Below are 20316 nucleotides of genomic sequence, written 5' to 3' on the forward strand. Positions count from 1 at the left end.
ATAATTAAGAATTGGCAACGTCAGCTTGCACATTGTAAGTATATGTAGGTATGAGGAGTGAATTTACACTGCTTCCTTCTTATAGGCAGGAACTATTTTTCCCATGCTAAGAAATTGATGTTAAAAATTGTGCTGATATCAAATCAAATTTAAAAAATTAAGTCCAACTACATGTTGTGATTAATAAAACTATACATGAAACTAAAAACTACAGAGACATTTTCAAAATAAAGGGATAAGGAAAAAACATATTTGACTGAACATTGCTGATATTCCACTGTTTTACCTACAAAAATGGCAATTTCATATTACTCAACGAATAATAAACAAAAGAACACTAGTGGAACTGTTAGTGATGGTGGGTATTCGAGTTACTAGTGGTGAATCCATACAGGTCTGCAGAAACCTCAGTTCTTGCCACCTCTGAAGAAAGAATTCTACTGAGGGTCATAGACGTAAAAAGAGACTGAGGCAAATTTCAGAGCAAGAGTGGATGTTTATTAAAAAGCTCTAAAGCAGGACATTTATTAAAAAGCACAGACAGGCCCCTTGAGGTCAAGTGCCCTATTTAACCTTGAACCTAGCATTTTACGTGCTGGCCTACTTTCAGCATCTTGTGCCCCTTTCCCTTCATTCTTCCCTTATGTGCAGTGTTCTGCTTGCGCTCAGGAGGTGAGCATGCACAGTGTGTTTACTGGAGTTGTACACATGTTCACCTCAGGCCTTCTTCCATTTTCTGGTGATATGCCCCCTGAAGGTCATACTCCTTCATTTTGCCTCTTAATGTATATGCTTGAGCCCACTTGCCCTGTTCTTGAGATCTTATTGGAAGCTGCTGATGATCAATTTCAGGTATTTTTTTTTTTTAAAGATGGGGTTTCACCATGATGGCCAGGCTGGTCTTGAACTCCTGACCTCAGGTGATCCACCCACCTTGGCCTCCCAAAGAGCTAGGATTACAGGCGTGAGCCACAGCACCCGGCCTAATTTCAGATATTTTTATCTATTCAGAAACTGCCTCTCCCTGGCAGTGGCAGTGACTGATTATCGTTTTAGAGAGGTGGTGTGACAGCTGCTGGACCATCAATTGATAGTTGCCTGATGTTCCTTGTGAGTGGGGGAGCCCTCTCCTGCTCATGCCCGACTAGCTACCTTCTGTAACAGAAACATTATAATTTCAGACTCTTGAGGCAAAAGCACTACTAGGGATACGGGGAAACTCAAAAACAATAAACTAAAAAGATAAAATAATGATCTTGAAAGCATTTACTAATGTCTCAAAATATATATAGCAAAAACTGTATTACAAGGAGAAATTGACAAATCTACCTAGAGAATACCTGGTGCATCCACACAAAGAGACATGTACAGCTGCTCATCTCAGCATTGTTTATAATAGCAATTATTGACAAATTAATACTTATACAATTTTAAGTACTTCTATCAGAAATTATTAGACAAAAAATTAATATGGAACAGAGTTGAACAAGAAAACATTGAATCCTTTTCAACATATAGCAATAAATAGTTGTGTATAGGGATACATTCTGAGAAATGTGTCATTAGGCAATTTCATCTTTGTGTGGACATTATAGAGTATACTTTCACAAAATTGGATGTATAGTTACTACACTCCTAGACTACATGGTATAGGCTGTTGTAGCTAGGCTACAAGCCTGTACCGCATGTTACTGTACTGAATAGTGTAGGCAGTCGTAACACAGTGGTAAGTACTTACTGTGTGTAAACAGATCTAAACATTGAAAAGGAACAGTATTGCAATCTTATGGGACCAATGTTGTCTATGTGGTCCATCATTGACCTAAACACTGTTATGCAGTATGTGACTATGTTTTTTAAAATACATAACAAATCTTTCCTAAGTTTACTACATCCTAGGCCACAAAAGAAGTCTCATCAACTTTGGGAGGCCGAGGCGGGCAGATCACAAGGTTAGGAGTTCAAGGCCAGACTGGCCAACATGGCGAAACCCCATCTCTACTAAAAAATACAAAAATTAGCGGGGCATGGAGATTTGTGCCTGTAATCCTAGCTATTTGGGAGGCTGAGGTAACAGTGTAATAAATTTAGAGATAGACAATAAGCACAAAGGCTGAAAACTCCATATTTTGAAGATAAAAACAGTGCTTCTGAATGATTCATTTGAAAGGAAATCACAGTGAGGAAAACTTGTTTTAATAATATGGCAAACTAGATTAAGAAACAACTAAGAAACTTGTATAAAATGTGCCGTACACATTTTAGATACATTAATGTACCAGGAAGAAAATAAAGAATTAAGGAATATTCAAAGGCCAACAACCAAAGGAAAGGAGAAGTTCCAGGAATTACGCCTTGGGAGTATTTGATGAACCCAAGGCTCTTGAACTTCTATTTTTCACGGTGGGCAGGATGCAGGGGATGAAACCAAGGCCCAGGGCCCTTGCCCAGGCAAGATTGGAATATAAAGATCAGAATTTATATCAGAGAGTCTCTGATATAAACCTAGGCCTCCCAAAGGTTTTCGCCTACAAAGTAAGAGAGAACTAGAAACAAATTCTAGCATAGACTTGTAGTGAATCATTAGTGGATCGTGAAATGAATTATTTGGTCACCATTAGCATTGGTTTTTTTGAACATTGAATGTAGAAATCCTTCATGTAACTTTTGTTTCAGTTTTTGTGTGTTAGGGTGTATTTATCCATGAATATGTGTGTGAGTGCACTTGGTTGCATTATTTTTCATTGTTCTCAATTGTTAAGAAAATTTGAAAGCTGTAACCCTAGAGAAAACCTAGTACATGTGCACAAAGAGACATGTACAACTAATTTCAACATTATTTATAGTAGCAAACTACTGGAAGCAACCTACATTTCTATCAGTAGTACGATAAATAAATAAATATAATTTTCATACAGTGGAACATTATCGATTAGATAAAATGAGCAAATTATACCTGTTTTCTTTAACATAGATAAATCACAAAATACTTGGTGGTGGGAAAAAACTTGCAGAATAATAGGTATAATTGAGTTTATTTTTTTGAAAAAATACATATCACAATGTTTGAGAATGATAGAGACCAACTTCAGTGCAGTCACTTCAGAGGACAAAAAAAAAAATAGGATGAGATTGAGAAAGTGTTCCAGAAGTTGATTCAGGCTCTCCAGCTGTGTGTGTGTGTGTGTGTGTGCGCGCACAGGCATGTGAGTGAGCTTTTCCCTTAAACAAATTTACAGTATGCCAAAATGTTAATATATGAATGATAGGTATTTAGGTATTGGTTGTATTATTGCCTGTACTTTTATGGTGTTTGTAATATTTGGCTTTCTAAAGCAATCATATGTAAGTAGATAACTGTTGTAGTTTTCTTATAGGGTAGAGTCTTTAGAGGAATGATGCAGCAATTAAATGTTTAGGTATTCTTCAGTAAAGCACATTCAGTTGTATTAATGCTTGTCTATTATGTCAACTTTAATTAGATGAAAGTATATAATTTTGTAAATATATTAGTCATACTGGGAAAGAAAAAGTATGGGTAAGGAATACAGTATAAAATTCCAAATATGATGCTTTTTAAAAAAATTTATTTAAAAAATTACTGTATTTTTAGAAAGGGAAATAGAATAACTCAGTACTTTGAAATCCATAAGAAGTGGTTTCAAAAAATGCTTATTGAATAAGGAGTTCTGAGGACAAAAGGAAAAAAATTCTTTGAGTATTATATTCATGAAAAAGTATAGGGAAAATAAACAACCACCAACTGATTAAAAGTTAAAGCTTTCTACATTATATTATTGAAATTGTAACTTCTTGGTTACAGTGAAGCAGCAAAACAAACAACAATATATCATGTATCTATAGCTTTATCAGTCACATTTTTTTGTTTCATTTAGCTGGTCACCTGACTTTTGAATGCCGCAATTTTCTCCGAGTAGACCCTAAAAGGGACATCGTTTTGGATGTCAGCAGTACAAGTAGTGAAGATAGTGATGAAGAGAATGAAGAACTGAATAAATTGCAAGCATTACAGGAAAAAAGTAAGCAATAATTTTTTTTCATTCTTTAGAAATGTTTGTAAATGTTCTGTCATATTATGTCATGCTTATCCTTTACACTTATCATTAAGAGCTCTTTTATAGTTTAAGAGCTCCTGCACAGGAAATGGGTTTTAAATATTGTAAGTTATTTACCTAAGATTGAACCAGCTAATCAGTTATGGATCCAGGAGGCAAGTCTATTTCTGATACACAGCTCATGTTTTTTGTTGTTGTTTTCCCCCTATCACATTAGAATATGTGTCAAATGGCTGAAAAAATGTTATTTAAGATTTGGTTCCTAGTCCTATTTGGCAGTTTGTTTTGGCACGTGATTTGCACCAAGTCACTTAACCACTCTGAGGTTCAGCTGCCTTTTAGGGTAACACAAAATATTGGATTGTCAAATCATGCTCATGCAGATCAGCGATCTTAGCCAGTATCAAGCTTCACTAATAATTTCAAGTATACAAGTGATCATGAGGCATAGGCAAAGCAGAGAGTTCTAGGCATGCCAATACAGCTCCCCAGGTATTTCCTTTCTGCTTCAGAATCCATTCTGATTAATATTAACGGAAGAACTTTCTTTATTACTTACACCAAAGAAAGTTGATTTGGTCATAAAACATACTCATTTTATGCTTGGATAGTTACATTTTCCAGAGAGTTATGCCCCATTAATCCATAGATTCCAGGTTTGTTTACCATAAACAATCTCAGTTGCATCCTACTGAAAGTATGTAAATAATAATTATATAAATAAGGATTCTGTAGCTAACAGATATCATTTATTTTTTTTCCAGGACATTTGTTGTTAGTGTTTCAGAGAAATTTCTCCAGGTCTGTCTTTCCTGGGCACATCCTCTTCTCTCCCTAGAGAGAGAGTGGATTGTAGACCTATTATTTAACCCTTTCTTTTTCACATTGTATATAAAATGGCTCATCCTTGCTGTGGGGTTTTTAGGGATTAAATGCGATGCTATAAATGAAACTACTTTGTAAACTACAGATTGTGATGTGATAAATATCACTCTGAAATAAAATATAACTTATTTGAATATGATCTTAGACAAGGAATGACAGTTGCAAATTTTAGATTCATTTTAGTTTAGACTATCAATGAATAGTAAACAATAAATTTTGTTTTTAATGTCAAGCTTTCCATATTATGTCCAGTTAAGATAAGTGAAGAAATCAAATGTAAGGTGCTAGAACAAGCTGAAAAGGAAAAAGAAGGAAAGAATCCCAAAGACAGCAAACAAGAGTCATATCATATACGAGTATATACAACTTCAGGGTAAAGATAATTGATTGAATACACACTCTTACTTTTGTTCTCTACTGAAATACCACTAAAATGACAGAAGTAGAAAATTCAAAAGCATAAACTTACAAAGGCAAAGAAAATGAGCTAGGAAGGAATAGCAGTAAAATTTTGGAAACTGAAAAGCACATGGGTGAGAACTGATTGCACTCTTGAAAAAGCTAAATTTTTTAGCAGTATGGAAAGCTATGGAGTAACCTGATATACATTTTAAAATCCCCTAAAGACATGATAATTAGTATCCTTGGGGTTGAATATAAGGCTAAAATCAGGAAGATTGGTTGGAAGTCTCCAGGAGTTAGATCTTCAGTTCCCTTCCTCTGTGAAGACAGATGAGTTCCCTTCATCATCCCAGCAGACTACTGGAGGTTTATTTTCTACACAAGGTAAAACATAGGTTCTTTAAATTGGTACACACTAACCATAGCTGAAAACAGGGAGGAAGTTAAAGGCTGAGAACTTTTCAGCCCTCCTCACCTATTTGATTCCCAGACATATATCACAATTAGTCTAGGAAATACTTCACTCAAATGAGTCCCACAAAGAAAATTTCCAAGAACTGAAGGACATTAGTTTTACAATTGAAAAGTTTCCACAAGTACCAAACACAGAGCTAAAAATAGACCCACACAAAGGCACAGCATTATAAAACTTCATATCACAGGGAACAAGGAAGATACAACCCAGACTTCCAGGATCAGGGATTAAACAGGTTATCAGTCTAAGATCAGGAGTCAATAGATTTCCACTTCTCCAAAGCAGTCCTGAAAGCTAATAGTTATGGGGATGCCTTCAAATTTTGGAAGGAAAATTATATCCAAGTCAGAATAATATTCTCAACCAAATTGTTAGCCAAGTGTGAAAATAGAATAAAGTTGTTTTCAGATATCTCATTTTTGGTTAATTTTTATATATGGCATGAGGTGAGGGTACAGTTTTATTCTTTGGTATGTGGATATAACGCTTGACCCAAGACCATTTGCTGAAGATATCCTTTTCCCATTGTGTGTTCTTAACACCTCTCTTAAAATCAGTTCATCATATATGCCTATGTTTATTCCTAGACTTTCTGTTCCGTTCCGTTGATCTATGTGTCTGTCTTTATGTCAGTACAGTACTAATTACTATGTGTCTGTCTTTATGTCACAATACTAATTACTATAGCTTTTTAATATATTTTGAAATCAAGGAATGTGATGTCTACAGCTTTGTTCTTCTTAAGATTGCTTTGGCTATATGGGGTCTTTTGTGGTTCCATATACATTTTTGGATTTTTTTAAATATTTCTGTCAAAAGAGCCATTGGGATTTTGGTAGGGATTTCATTAAATCCATAGATTGCTTTAGATAATGTAGGCATTTTAACAATATTCTTTCAATCCATGAACACAAAGATTGTCAAATGCTCTTTCTGCATCTATTGAAATATTCATTTGATTTTCAGTCTTCATTTTCTTAATGTAGCTTATCACATTTATTGATTTGCATATATTGAGCCATCCTTGCATCCCATGAATGAATTTCACCTGATCATAGTGTATAATCTTTTTAATGAGTTTGGTGTGCTAGAATTTTGCTGAAGATTATTTCATATATGTTTATCAGGTATGTTGGTCTCTAATTTTCTTTTCTTTCTTTTCTTTTTTTTGAGGCAGAGTCTCACTTTTGTTGCCCAGGCTGGAGTACAGTGGTCCGATCTTGGCTCACTGCAGCCTTTGCCTCCTGGGTTCAAGCAATTCTTCTGCCTCAGCCTCCTGAATAGCTAGGACTACAGGTGCGTGCCACCATGCCCAGCTAATTTTTGTATTTTTAGTAAAGGAGAGGTTTCACCATGTTGGCCAGGATGATCTTGATATCCTGACCTCATGATCCGCCCACCTCGGCATTCCAAAGTGCTGGGATTACAGGTGTGAGCCACCGTACCTGGCCTGTAATTTTATTTTCTTAAGGTACGTTTGTCTGGCTTTGGTATCAGGGTGATGCCAGCCTTGCAAAATAAGTTTGGAAGTGATCTTTTCTCTCCAGTTCTTTTGAAGTTCTTGAAAAGAATTGGCTTAATTGCTTTATAAATGTTTGGTAGACTTCACCAGCAAAGCCATCTAGTCCTGGTCTTTTCAGTGTTGGGAGGATTGCTGACTCAATCGCCTTAGTTGTTACTGGTCTGCTCCTATTTTTGATTTCTTCATGATTCAGTCCTGATACATTGTATATTTTGAGTAATGTATTCTTGTAAGTTATCCAATTGGTTGGCATATGTGTATATCATTGTATTCTTTAAGATCCTTTATAATTGCGTGGCATCATTTTTACTCTCTTCTTTCAGTTCTGATTTAGAGCCCTCTCTTTTCTGAGTTAGTCTAAAGATTTGTCAATTTTATCTTTTTATTTAAAAAGTTCTTAGTTTCCTTGAGCTTTTCTGTTGTTTTTCTAGTCTCTATTTCATTCTCTCTTTTTTTTTTTTCTAGTTTCTTAGAGGTATAATGTTTGGTTGTTTATTTTGAGACTTCTTTTCTTTTTTTTTTTTTCTTGGACAGACAGTATGAACCACCACTCTTGGCCCTCTTCTTTCTTAATACAATCATTTATCATATAAACTTCCCTTTTAGTACTGCTCTTGCTGAATCCCATAAATTGTGGTGTGTTATAATTTCATTTATCTAGATTGTTTTTAAATTTCTCTTTTGATTTCTTCTTTGACTCAATGGTTGGTCAGGTGTGTGTGGTTTAATTTCTACATATTTGTGAATTTTCCAGTTTTCCTTTCATTACTTATTTTTATTTCCATACCATTGTGGTCAGAAAAGATACTCAATATTATTTCACTCTTCTTAAATTTGTGAAGACTTGTTTTGTTGCCTAACATGCTCTGTTCTGGAGAATGTTCTGTGTGCTTGAGAAGAATGTATTCTGCTGGTGTTGAATGGCATATTCTTATATTTTGTTTTTATTAGAACCAATTTCTGTATATAACCAACCTACTAAGTAAACTCCTTATCATCATTGCTAAGTGAAAGAGGAAATTATTCCCATAGCTGCTGTTTTATTTCGTTAATTCCTCATAACTATTTTGGGCCATATTTGCAATAGTTAGTCTGAAATTATCATAACTCCAAAAAAAAAAAAAGAGACAACTACTAGATAGAAAGCTAAAATGACAATTTTAATGTCAGACCAAGTAGATTTCAAGGCAAAGAACATTACCAGGAATAAAATAAGGAGGGGTTTTCTTTTTGTAATGATAAAAGAGTCATTTGGTCAAGAGGACATAAAAATTGTAAGTGTTGGCTGGGTATGGTGGCCCACATCTATAATCCCAGCACTTTGGGAGACTGAGGTGGGCGGATCACTTGAGGTCAGGAGTTTAAGACCAGCCTGGTCAACATTGCGAGACCCCATCTCTACTAAAAATACAAAAAATGAGCCAGGCATGGTGACATGTGCCTATAATCCCAGCAACTCAGGAGGCTGAGGCAGGAGAATTGCTTGAACCTGGGAGGCGGAGGTTGCAGTGAGCTGACATCATGCCACTGCACTCCAGCCTGGGAAACAGAGTGAGACTCCATCTCAAAAATAAAATAAAAGAAATTTTGTTTATACATCTAATAACAAATATCTGAAACAAATCCCTGTATAAACATAAAGCAAAATTCTTATAGATAGATGAATTTGCAATTGTAGCCAGAGATCTCAACACCTTTTCAATAACTAGTCGCACAAGGAGACAGTAAATCTTTGAGGACGTGGAAGACTTGAGTAACACTATCAGCCAGCTTGACCTATTAACATTTATGTAACTCCTCACCCAACAACAGCAAAATATACTGTTTTTCAAGTACACGTGGATTACCTATCAAGATAGACCTTATTCTGGGCTGGGCGTGGTGGTTTACACCTGTAATCCCAGCTTTTGGGGAGGCTGAGGCAGGAGGATCACCTGAGGTCAGGAGTTTGAGACCAGCTTGGCCAACATGAGGATACCTTGTCTCTACAAAAAAATACAAAAATTAGCTGGGCGTGGTGGCACACACCTGTAAATCCAATCTACTCAGGAGGCAGGAGAATTGCTTGAACCCAGGAGGTTGAGGTTGCAGTGAGCTGAGATCCTGCCATTGCACTCCAGCCTGGGCAAGAGAGCAAGATTAGATACTGTTTCAAAAAATTAAAGGGATAGACCTTCTTTTCTACTGTAAAATAAATCTTAGTAGATTTTAAAGGATTCATGTCATATAAAGTATGTGCTCTAACCACAAGGAAATTAAAAGAGAAATCCATAGGAGAAAGCTACCTGGAAAATTCCCAAATGTTTGTAGTTTAACATAATTGTAAATAGTCTATTGAGTCAACAACAACAACAAAAGAGCAAAAGAAAGTTAGAAAGTAATTTTAAGTGAATGAAAGTAAATGCCACATTTGTGGTATGCCCCCAAAGTAGTACTTAGAGACAAACTTATAGTACTAATTCTTGTATTAGAAAAAAAGAAAAGTCTCAAATGTATGACTTCAACTTCTACCTTAACAAACTGGCAGGAAGAACAAATTAAATCCACAGTAAGCAGAAGAAAGCGAATAATAAAGATAAGAGGTGAATCAATGAAATGAAAAAAAAAAAAACTATAGAAAATCAGTAAAACCAAAAACTGGTTATTTGAGAAGGTCCATAAACTGAAAAATTACTATCCAAACTAATGAGATTTTTTAAAAGAAAAGAAAAAGCAATATTATTAATATCAGAAATGAGAGAATTGACAATACTGCAGATCATATGGATATAAAAGGACGAAGGGAATATTTTAAAGAACTTTATTCCAGTAAATTGCATAACTTAGATATAATGGACAAATTACTTGAAAGATACAAACCAGCAAAAGTTTGAAGAAGAGATAGATAAAATAGGAAGACTGCCCCTGCATCTCTTAGGTTAAATGTTTAGTTTAAAACTTTCAACAAATTTGATGCCCAGTGCCTTCTCTTATGAGAAAACATTTAAGGAGAAATAATACAATTTGTACACAAATCAGCTACTCAGGAGGCTGAGGCAGGAGAATCACTTCAACCCAGGGAAGTGGAGGTTGCAGTGAGCTGAGACTATGTCATTGCATTTCAGCCTGGAAGACAAAGCAAGACTCTGTCTCAAAAAAAAAAAAATTGAAGGTAGGAGAGTATTTATCAACTCAATTTTTAAGATCAGCATTACCCTTATAACAAAACCAGATTAGGATATTACAAGAAAAATGAGACACATTAATATAGATGTAAAAATTCTTAAGAAAATTTTAGCAAATTGAACCCAGATATATGTCATGACTAAGTTGGTTTTATTTCAGGAATGCAACATTTGTTTTGTATTCAAAAGTTAGTGTAATTCATGATACTTAAGAGACTAAAAAGAAAACCCTTTCTTATTGTTACAATATTTTAAGAAAAATTATTTGAGCAAGTCCATCATATACTTCTGATAAAAAATTCTGAGCCCATTAAAGATAGAAGAGAACTTCCTTAACTTCATGCAAAATCTGTAAACCAAAATGTTACATCATACTTAATGGCAAAGACTGAAGGCTTTCCATAACATAAGAAGCAAGGCAAATATGTCCACTCATACCACTTCTACTCAACATCCTGCTGGAGATTCTAGCCACTGCACTAAGGTAAGAAAAATAAATCAAGGGCATTCAGATTTCAGGAAAGAGTTAAAAACTGTCTTTGTTTGCAGATGAAGTGATCATCTATGTAGAAGATTCTATGGAATCTACCAAATAAACACAGTTATTCTAGAACAAATAACTGTTTAGCAAAGTTGCAAGACACAAGATCAGTTAGCAGAAATCAATTGTGTTTCTGTACACTGGCAAGGAATAATCAGAAGTTAAAATTTTATAGATATCTTTTACGCTAGCATAAAAAATAAAATACTAAGAATAAATCTGACGAAAGATACACAAGGTTGAAACATTTTATAAAATATTATTGAGGGAAGTTAAAGAAATACTGGATTGTTGTCATTTTGGGGTTATTAATAAAACTGCTATAAACAGGATTTGGGTGAACATAAGTATTTCTATAAGACATATACCCCAGAGTAAAATTGTTAGATTGTTATGGTAGTTGTATGTTTTCTTTCTTAATAAACTCTCAAACTCTTGAATGGCTGTACCATTTTACATCCCAGCCAGAAACATATGAGTGACCAGCATTTGGTGTTGTCACCAGCCTGCGGTGCTTAGCACTCTAACACGTGTGTAGTTATAGCCCATTGTATTTTAATTTACATTTTCCTAATGGCTAATGATGTTATACATCTTTTCATTACTGTTGAATGTTGAATTATATGTATATATATGTATGTATGTAATATATATATAAATAATCTGTACATACATATATGTTTGCGTATGTATGTGCAGGTACATGTGTATATTTTATATGTTCTTTACACATGTTGATATTCTTTATACCATTCTAGACACTAGTCCTTTGTCAGATACCTGTTTTGAAAATATTTACTACCAGTATGGCATTGTCTTTTTTATCCTCTTACCAGGTCTTTCACAAAGCAGTAGTTTTTAATTTTGATGAAGTCTAATTTATCAGTTTTTCCTTTTATAGACTGCTTTTGATGTCAAGTATAAGAATTCTTTGCCTATGCCTAGATCTGAAAAGTGCTCTTATATTTTTTTCTAAAAGTTTTATGGTTTTAATTTTATATTTAAGTCCATGACCAATTTTGAGTTGATTTTTTTATGTAAGCAGTGAGGCTTGATTTATTTTGCCTGTGGGTGTTTGGTTGTTTCAACATCATTTCTTTAAAAGGCTGTCTTTCCCACATTAAATTGCTTTTTTTTTTTTTATTTTTTCAAAAAAAATTAGTTGGTTATATTTTGTGTGTTTTTTTCTGGATTCTCTGTGCTGTTTCACTGATCAATGTGTCTTTGCCTCCACTAATACCACATAGTCTTTATTAATATAGCCATAAAATAAGTATTGAATGGGGATACTAATTCTTCCCACTTTATTCTTCAACAAAATTGTTCAAGCTATTTTAGTTCCTTTTCATTTCCATAAAAATTTTAGACTCACATTTATATTTACAGAAAGCCTTGCTAGGATTCTGAATAGGAATTGCATTAAACTTGTATATCAGTCTGGGGAGAATGGATATCATTACTTTGTTGTTCTGGTATGTCTCTTTGTTTATTTAGAACTTGGATTTCTTTCATCAGCACTGTGTATTCTTCAGCATATAAGTCCTATACATGTTTTACAAACTTTTTTTTGTAAAATTATAAATGATATTGTATCTTTAATTTTGTTCTCTGCATGTTTGTTGCTAATAAAAATAAACTGGTTATTGTATGTTTATTTTTGCTTCTTGCTGAACTCACTAATTCTAGATTTTTGTAGACCCCTTAGGAATATCTGTGTAAATTGTCATGTCATTTGCAAATAGGAACCTGAGCTGATAGAGTGTTTTATCATTCCCAAGTATTTCATGTTTGAAATAGGTAAGCTTCAAAAATCCTATTTTTTTTTTTAACGCTTAGATAGTATAGAATCTCTCCCATCATTTCATCACTTGCATTGTTTTAGTACTTCTCTCATAATGAAGAGAAGTTTTTCAGGACAAATGGCATTGACTAGTCTTCTAAAAAGCTGCTGCTATAACTGACAAAATCCTAGATACTAGAAATAGAGATTAGTAATCTATAGTACTTATTTATAGAATTTCTGAGTCTTCAAATGTACATTATCCTTTGATGTGGTTTTTAAAAAATGCTTTATTTCCCCCATCCTGTTTTGCTTCACTTTGCTTTTTATCATTTTTTTCCACTTACTATCCCAACTATTGACACCTTAGCTGATAGCACTCAAGAAAGAAGTGGCCAACGCCACACCCAGAAAGGAAGAGACGTAACTGAGAGCGAGAAGGCATTAAAAATAGTCCTTTAAATTTCAAGACTGCTTTCCTTCTTAATACATTTTATCTTTGGTCTGGACTTTTTTTTTGCTTTTCTTAATTACATTTTTAGTTGTCTGAACTACATACTTCTCACTGATTTTCTTTAATAACTCATGGTTTTTATATGTTCAAGAGATCATCAACATATTATCTTAGCAAAATGCCCTTTTGAGGCTCCTGTCATTCGTCTTTCCTGCTTCTTCCTGTTTTTATTATCTTCATATATCTAGTTCAAGCCATTCCTCACAATTATTTGAAGACCTCGGTCCTTTTTTTTTTTGAGACAAGGTCTCTGTTGTCTAGGCTCAAGTACAATAATGCAATCATGGCTTCATAAATCACTGCAGCCTCAAACTCCTGGGCTCAAGCAGTCCTCTGCCTCAGCCTCCACTGTAACTGAGACTACAGGCACGTGCCACCATGCTTGGCAGATTTTTTTTTTTCTTTTGTAAGGACATGGTGTCACCACGTTGACCAGGCTGGTTTCAGACTCTGGGCTTCAAGCAGTCCTCCAGCCTCAAACTCTGAACTGTTTTATTTTTCATCTCAAGTCCTCTCATTGTTCTTAGAGACTTTCTTAGATGACCTGTGAATGACCTGCCAACATCCTGCCTCATCTTCTTGACCGTATCATTGAAAATTACCTTTTGTCTCTTCACCTCAGCCACACATTTCCATGATTACACCTTGAACCATGTTCTCAGAATTCAAAATGAATGTCATACACTTTATGCTTTAACTCCAAGTTCTTATCTTTCCGGTTTATTTAATGTAAAGACCCTCAGGCTCTTGACCCACCACTTTCATTGAGTTAGTCTTCCCCTTATCTAGCTTAGATTCCATCATACATGATCACAATTATTCTTTTGCAAATATCTTTAACTCCCTTATGCCTTTCTTTATCTTTTACTGTTATCTAGCAAAACCCCAAATATGGATGAACCTCTCTTTGCCTTCTCCATGCTGATCCCCTTACAGCAGTGTAAAGGTGAAGAGGCAGACTTGTGTTTCTATAAATTCATGATCCCTAATCTCAGCTTGCATTTATTTTTGCAAGTTCACTTTCCGTACTTATTTTATACCTTTCCCCCAGTCTTCAAACTTTCCACTTCTCCATTACGCCTTCAGCTAATGACTCCCTCTTTCATTGACAAAATAGAAGACACTAAATGAGAGCATCTCAGCTTCTAATCACTGAATCCACAAATTTGCATAGATGTCCATCTTTCTTTTCTTTCCTTCAATTAAAGTGGAAGGACCGTCCCTTCTTTTAATGGTGTGTTCTACTATAATTGCTAAGAATTCTTTTTTTTAAAGAACTTTGTTCCTTCAGTTATCCCCTCTTTGCATCATCATTTCAAAAAGCATCAACTTGTTTTCTCATTTTTCCCATCTTTCTCCCCTAGATCCTTTGCATCCCTCTAGCTAACAGCCCATTTCTCTGCTGCTTCTTAGCTAAACTTCTCGTAAAAGGTATTCTTACTGTCTGTACATTTTTATTTCCATTTGTTTTTCAGTCCACTTGTCAAGGTCCTGAATTACTTTTGCCAAATCTATTTGACATTTGATATCCACAATCTGCTTGGCATTTAGGTATTACTTGGTAGGTGGCCCTTTTCCTCTTTAACACTCCTACTTGGTTCTCTTGGTATTCTTCCAACCCTGTGGCCCTTCTTTCTCAGTCTTTTTGATAGCTCCTCTTCTTGCTCTTCTCAGCCCGTAAATGTTGGAATCCCTTAAGATGAAAATGATCTTCCTGGGTTTTACTCCCTGTATTTTTTTCTCATCATTCTTTTACCTAATGACTCCATTTAATCCCCATAGTTTTAAATGCTATCTATAAGCTGATCAGTGGTGTGTGTCCAGACTTCTCTCTAAACTTCAGAATTACATACCAAACTGCCTACTTCAGTTACCTACTTGGACGTGAAACAGGTCTTTTAGATCTCGTGTGTCTAAAATTGAAGTCTTTACTCCCCACCCACAATTGTCCTCCAGTCTCCAACGCACTCCCCACCAATCCACATTTTAATAAGTGGCACTGCTAAAAACTTGGAGGTCATCCTTGATTCTTTGGTTCCATCATCCTTCACACACACATACCACCTCCACTGCCTTTATTCAGGATACCACTATCTCTGGCCTGGATTACTCCAGTTACTTTATTATTCCCCTGCCTTTTCCCCTTAGCCCTTTCCAATTCATTTGCCATGTAAATCTGCTGATCACACAGTCCATCTCACTTAGAATATAAAATCCTTACTGTTGCCTTCATGGTCTTGAAGAAGCAAGTTCCTGCTTACCTCTCTGGTGTCTCATTTCAAGATATTCTCCATGTATTTATGATATTGTTCATCTGTTCTCGTTCATATTCATTCTTATTCGTAGTTACCTCTCCCTTTCTGAAATCCACAACAACCTCTTTTTAGTTTCCAGAACACACCAAACTCTTTTTGCCTTGGAGCCTTGGCACCAATTTCCTCTTCTTGACATGTACTATCCTTGCTCTTCACTTAGAATGCAATCTTTGCCTGTTCATTTTCTTTCTCACCACTTAACTATAAGTTCCCTGTGGGCAAGGATCATGGACAGCAAAGAGCCAGTACATAGCACAGTACCTGACACATAAGCATTTAGTAAATATTTGTTAAATGAATGAAAGAGTGGTCAGTAAAATCTCCTAGGATTTTATGAGACAAACTGATCTCTATTCTGTACCTTGCCAAATAACCCCAAGGCTTCCTGGCTACTAAAAGGCAGTCCAAATAGCAAAACTTAATTCTCTTATCTATACTTTCATTCTGTAACCTACTAAGTCTCTACCTTGAATGTACATTGCTTTTATAATTAGAAAATATATAAATTTGGAATATACAGAGATATATCAAAATGTTTACAACCTTGAAAATAGATAAATAATTAAGCCTAAAAATTGGAAGGTTTAGTGTCAAGAAGTGAAAAATGCAAAAGCTAATTTTGTCATCTTTTATATAAAGCAAGGAGTGAATTGATACTATGTAAATTTGAAATATAATGTTAAAAAAAGCTCCAAATTCTTAATTTTTTATAGTCTTTTTTCTTTAGATAGCTCTTTGAGAAATAATCTTTCTTGTAGGAAAGCTATTTCTTGAATTATATTTTAATTTTCTTCTATTAAAGTAAAATTAAATGTATTAATTATTTTTTAAATATATGTAAACAAGTTCTGTCACCCAGAAATACTTCTTATATGTATGAAGGTATAAGTACAAGGATTTCCACTGCTTATTGTTTCTAAAAATGAGAGTAGAAATTGATAAATTGTGGTTCGTGGGACCACTCTTCTGTGTTTAATAATGATGCTGATATATGTTTAATGACAAAGGTAGACATCGGCTATGTTAAGTGAAAAAAAATTAGCTGCAAAATATATGTGACAGTACATTTTTCAAAGGCAAAAAAAAATACTTGGAGCTTGTATGCAGCTGTGTATATGAGTAAATATGTGTATATTTGGTTTTATATAAAGAATGCCTAGAAGAATACACACCAAATAGTGCATTTAAAAAACAAATTAGAGAATAATACGTATTACATGATCCTAATTTTGTTGCAAAAGAAAATTTTAAAACTGTGCCCTGTTGTAGTCTTCTGCTTTTGAAGGCCTGAATGATACCCATCAAACCACTGGCATTGATTTCCTCTGGGAATTCGAAGTGGGGTACTTAAATTTTTTTACTTGATGCACTTAGTATTTGAAATGTTCACAAAAAACGTTTAACACTTTTATGAGGTTTTTAATGGATAAAAATAAGAAAGGAGAAAATTATTACAAAAGAAGTATAATATCCTAACCAGTGAAATTCACCAACAGCTAAAATTTTAACATGTATACATACCATATTAATGTATAGACTCATGATGACCTGATGTTTGTCTCTCACCTCTCCCCCACAGAAATAAATGAAGAAGAGGAAAAGAAAAAAGAAAAAATCAAAGAAAAAATCAAGTTGAAAAAAAAAAGGAAAAGGTATTTTTTAACAACATTTTTAAAAACAGTAAAGCAAGACTATGAGTTTCGGATGGTTTATAAAATTTGTGTGTGTGTGTGTAATGTAGTTAATTTAATATTTTTTTCTTCAAGTAAGCTTTCAATTGGAAAGCTTTCAATTATGTTTAAACTCTTAATATATATTTTGTCCTCATATACATGAAGTTGACAAAAATATTTGTATTCTTGTAATATTACCATGGCTAATAAATTAACTTATTAATACAATCTAATAGAACTTGTCATGCTGTGCAGGTGTGATGGTTCATGCCTTTAGTCCCAGCACTTTGAGAGGTCAAAGTGGGAGGATGGCTTGGGCCCAGGAGTTTGAGACAGGCTTGGGCAACATAGTGAGATCTCGTCTCTGCAAAAAGAAAAGAAAAATTATCCAAGTGTGGTGCCATGTACGTGTGGTCCCAGCTACATGGGAGGCTGAGGTGGGAGGATTGCTTGAGCCCAGGAGATGTGATCACACCACTATACTCCAGCCTGGGCAACACAGCAAGACCTCCCCATATATATATATTTATTTATTTATATGTGTGTGTATGTATATATATGCACATCCATACATATATATATGCACATACACACATACACATTTATATTTACATTTATATATACATACCTTGCAGGATAAGTTCATATATATATGATATATGTATATGTGGCATATATATGTAATATATATATATGTATATGGTGGCTGATGAGACTTGTGAAAGACCTGAAGGAATTTTTAGCATCCCAAGTTTCTTCAGGTCTTCAGCCACCTGTGTATTTTTACTATTAACTCTTTTAATAACTAACTGGTTAAAGAAATTATTAAAAGTAGTAAGTGGCTACTTCTCTTGTTAATGAATGTAGTTTCATTCATACTAGCATAAATTTGCACATACAGGCTTTTTTTTAACGCTCTTCACCATAATTATTTCTAGTTTAGACAAAGTTCTCATACAGAATAGGTTATAGAAACCAGGGACTGTCACTTTGTAGTTTTTATAGAGCATTTAATACATGTATTTTAACATTTCAGGTATCTTATACCTTGGAAAAGTTGCCTACTTTCAAGTATCAGGAGTTAACTAATATTAATATAAAAACAGATAGGAACGTAGAGCTCAGGATTTTGTTAACATATTAAATCATTTGTTCTAGTACAGCAAGATGGATTGCTTATAGGAAACATGAGGTTATCTAATAGTCTTCCAGATTCTAATACAGATAGTTCTCAATTTATGTGGTTCGATATGATCTTTCAACTTTATGATGGTGTAGTAGAAATGTACTTCAAGTGCCCATACAGCCATTCTGTTTTTCACTTTCAGGATAGTATTCAATAAATTGCATGAGCTATTCAATGCTTTATTATAAAATAAGCTGTGTGTTATATGATTTTGCCCAATTAGAGGCTAATATAAGTGTTCTGAGCATGTTTAAGGTTGGCCAGGTCAAGCTATGATGTTCAGTAGGTTAGGTGTATTTTGTGTATTTTCAGCTTAAGATAGATTTATCAGGCTGTAACCCCATTGTCAGTTGAGGTATATCTGTATACTTCTTTTATAGTAACAGATTACTTACTTGGGCCTCTTTACCTTGAGTATCACAAACCTTAAAATCAATTACCTTTTCTATGCACCCTTAGCAGAGATAGTACCACCTGAAAGTGTCACTATGCCACAGCCTAAAATTTTGCATTAAAAATGAGACTCCAAAACCAAAAAAAAAAAAAAAAACAAAGAAAAAAGTGCAGGCAGAGAAGAAGCTTTAGTCAGAATCCAGAGGTCAAGTAAAGCAGGGTCTTTAATAGATAAACTTTGAGAATAACAGAATTGAAGAGGCAGGGGAGCAGGAGAATACATGAGAAAATAAGCTTTAGCAGATGGTCAGAAGTCTAAGTAAGTAGACAAGGAGGAAAAAGGAACACAGCTTTACAAAAATAGAGGAAAACTTGGAGTCACTAAAGGAGGAAGGCAGTCAAAGAAGTCACACAAGCCACTATACAGACACAGGATAGCCTGGGAGCCCTGTAGTCTCCTGAAATTTACATTGGCACCTTCTTTATATCCATCTCAGGTTTTCTTAGTTTGAGTTTTAGCTCCTAATATTTAGATCACTGAACTAACTCTTCAGATACCTTTTTTTACATTTTAAATTAACTCAGTTTCTGTGTTGTCACTCATATTTTGAGTTTGGGTATAGGTAGAATGTTGCACATCTCTTTAAGATCTTAAAAAATTGTTTTTTCTGTTTTTCTTTTTCTTTTTTTTTTTAGTATTAGAGGAAGGAATTCAACCAATGTTTCCAATTTAGTATTAGAGTAATATTTTTCAAAAGCATAATGATAACTCATCCTTTTTCATTTATATATAGCATAAAAGCATCCTTTTGTAACTAATGAAAATGATTTTGTAATGCAAGTATTCATCTGTATCACTCTGCATCTAGAGGGACCAAGTACTTAAAAAATCAGAATAATTGCCAAATTGCTTTTATTTTGCTGACTCTCAGCTTTCATTCATTCATATGAAGGTACAATTAGAGCCCTTTTAAAATAGAGAATTGCAACTTTTGAGGCACTCTTAAGAGAATATGCTAGGTTATTACATACACAAGTGAATATAATAAGGCTTGGTGTATGCCACTTTGTTTGCCGTTTAAGATTTTGAATGTTATGACTGCATAAAAAACCAAAAGTCACAGAAAAATAATTTCATCCTTACTGAATTTAAAACTCATTACTAGAATTGAGTGGAATAGAGATACTAGTTTTGTCAGCTTCTGTGACCAAGCAACAAAAATTCTAAATTCAGCATTTTAAGGCAATGCAAATATATGAAATATATTTTAAGTTTATGTTTATACTCTGTACCTTATTCCAAGAAGAATTTAAGGCAGTTCAAATCCCACTTAAATTTATCTATCAGTCATAAGTGTAATTCTCAGTCAGTATGTATTATTATCCATAG

The 20316-nt window shown here is 34.3% G+C and overlaps 1 protein-coding gene across 2 annotated transcripts in view; it reads left to right on the top strand.

Moving 5' to 3' along the window:
- Positions 1-20316, top strand: part of SREK1IP1 (SREK1 interacting protein 1) — a 51663-nt gene that overhangs the window by 24895 nt on the left and 6452 nt on the right. For both annotated transcript variants that reach the window (XM_002744951.7, XM_054252230.2), the window contains 2 exons: positions 3897-4040; positions 17254-17326. In XM_002744951.7, the coding sequence (XP_002744997.4) occupies positions 3897-4040; positions 17254-17326 (217 nt within the window). The remainder of the gene's footprint in view (positions 1-3896; positions 4041-17253; positions 17327-20316) is intronic.

The sequence above is a fragment of the Callithrix jacchus genome, chromosome 2 (genome assembly GCF_049354715.1).
Source record: "Callithrix jacchus isolate 240 chromosome 2, calJac240_pri, whole genome shotgun sequence".
NCBI classification, from domain to species: Eukaryota; Metazoa; Chordata; class Mammalia; order Primates; family Cebidae; genus Callithrix; species Callithrix jacchus.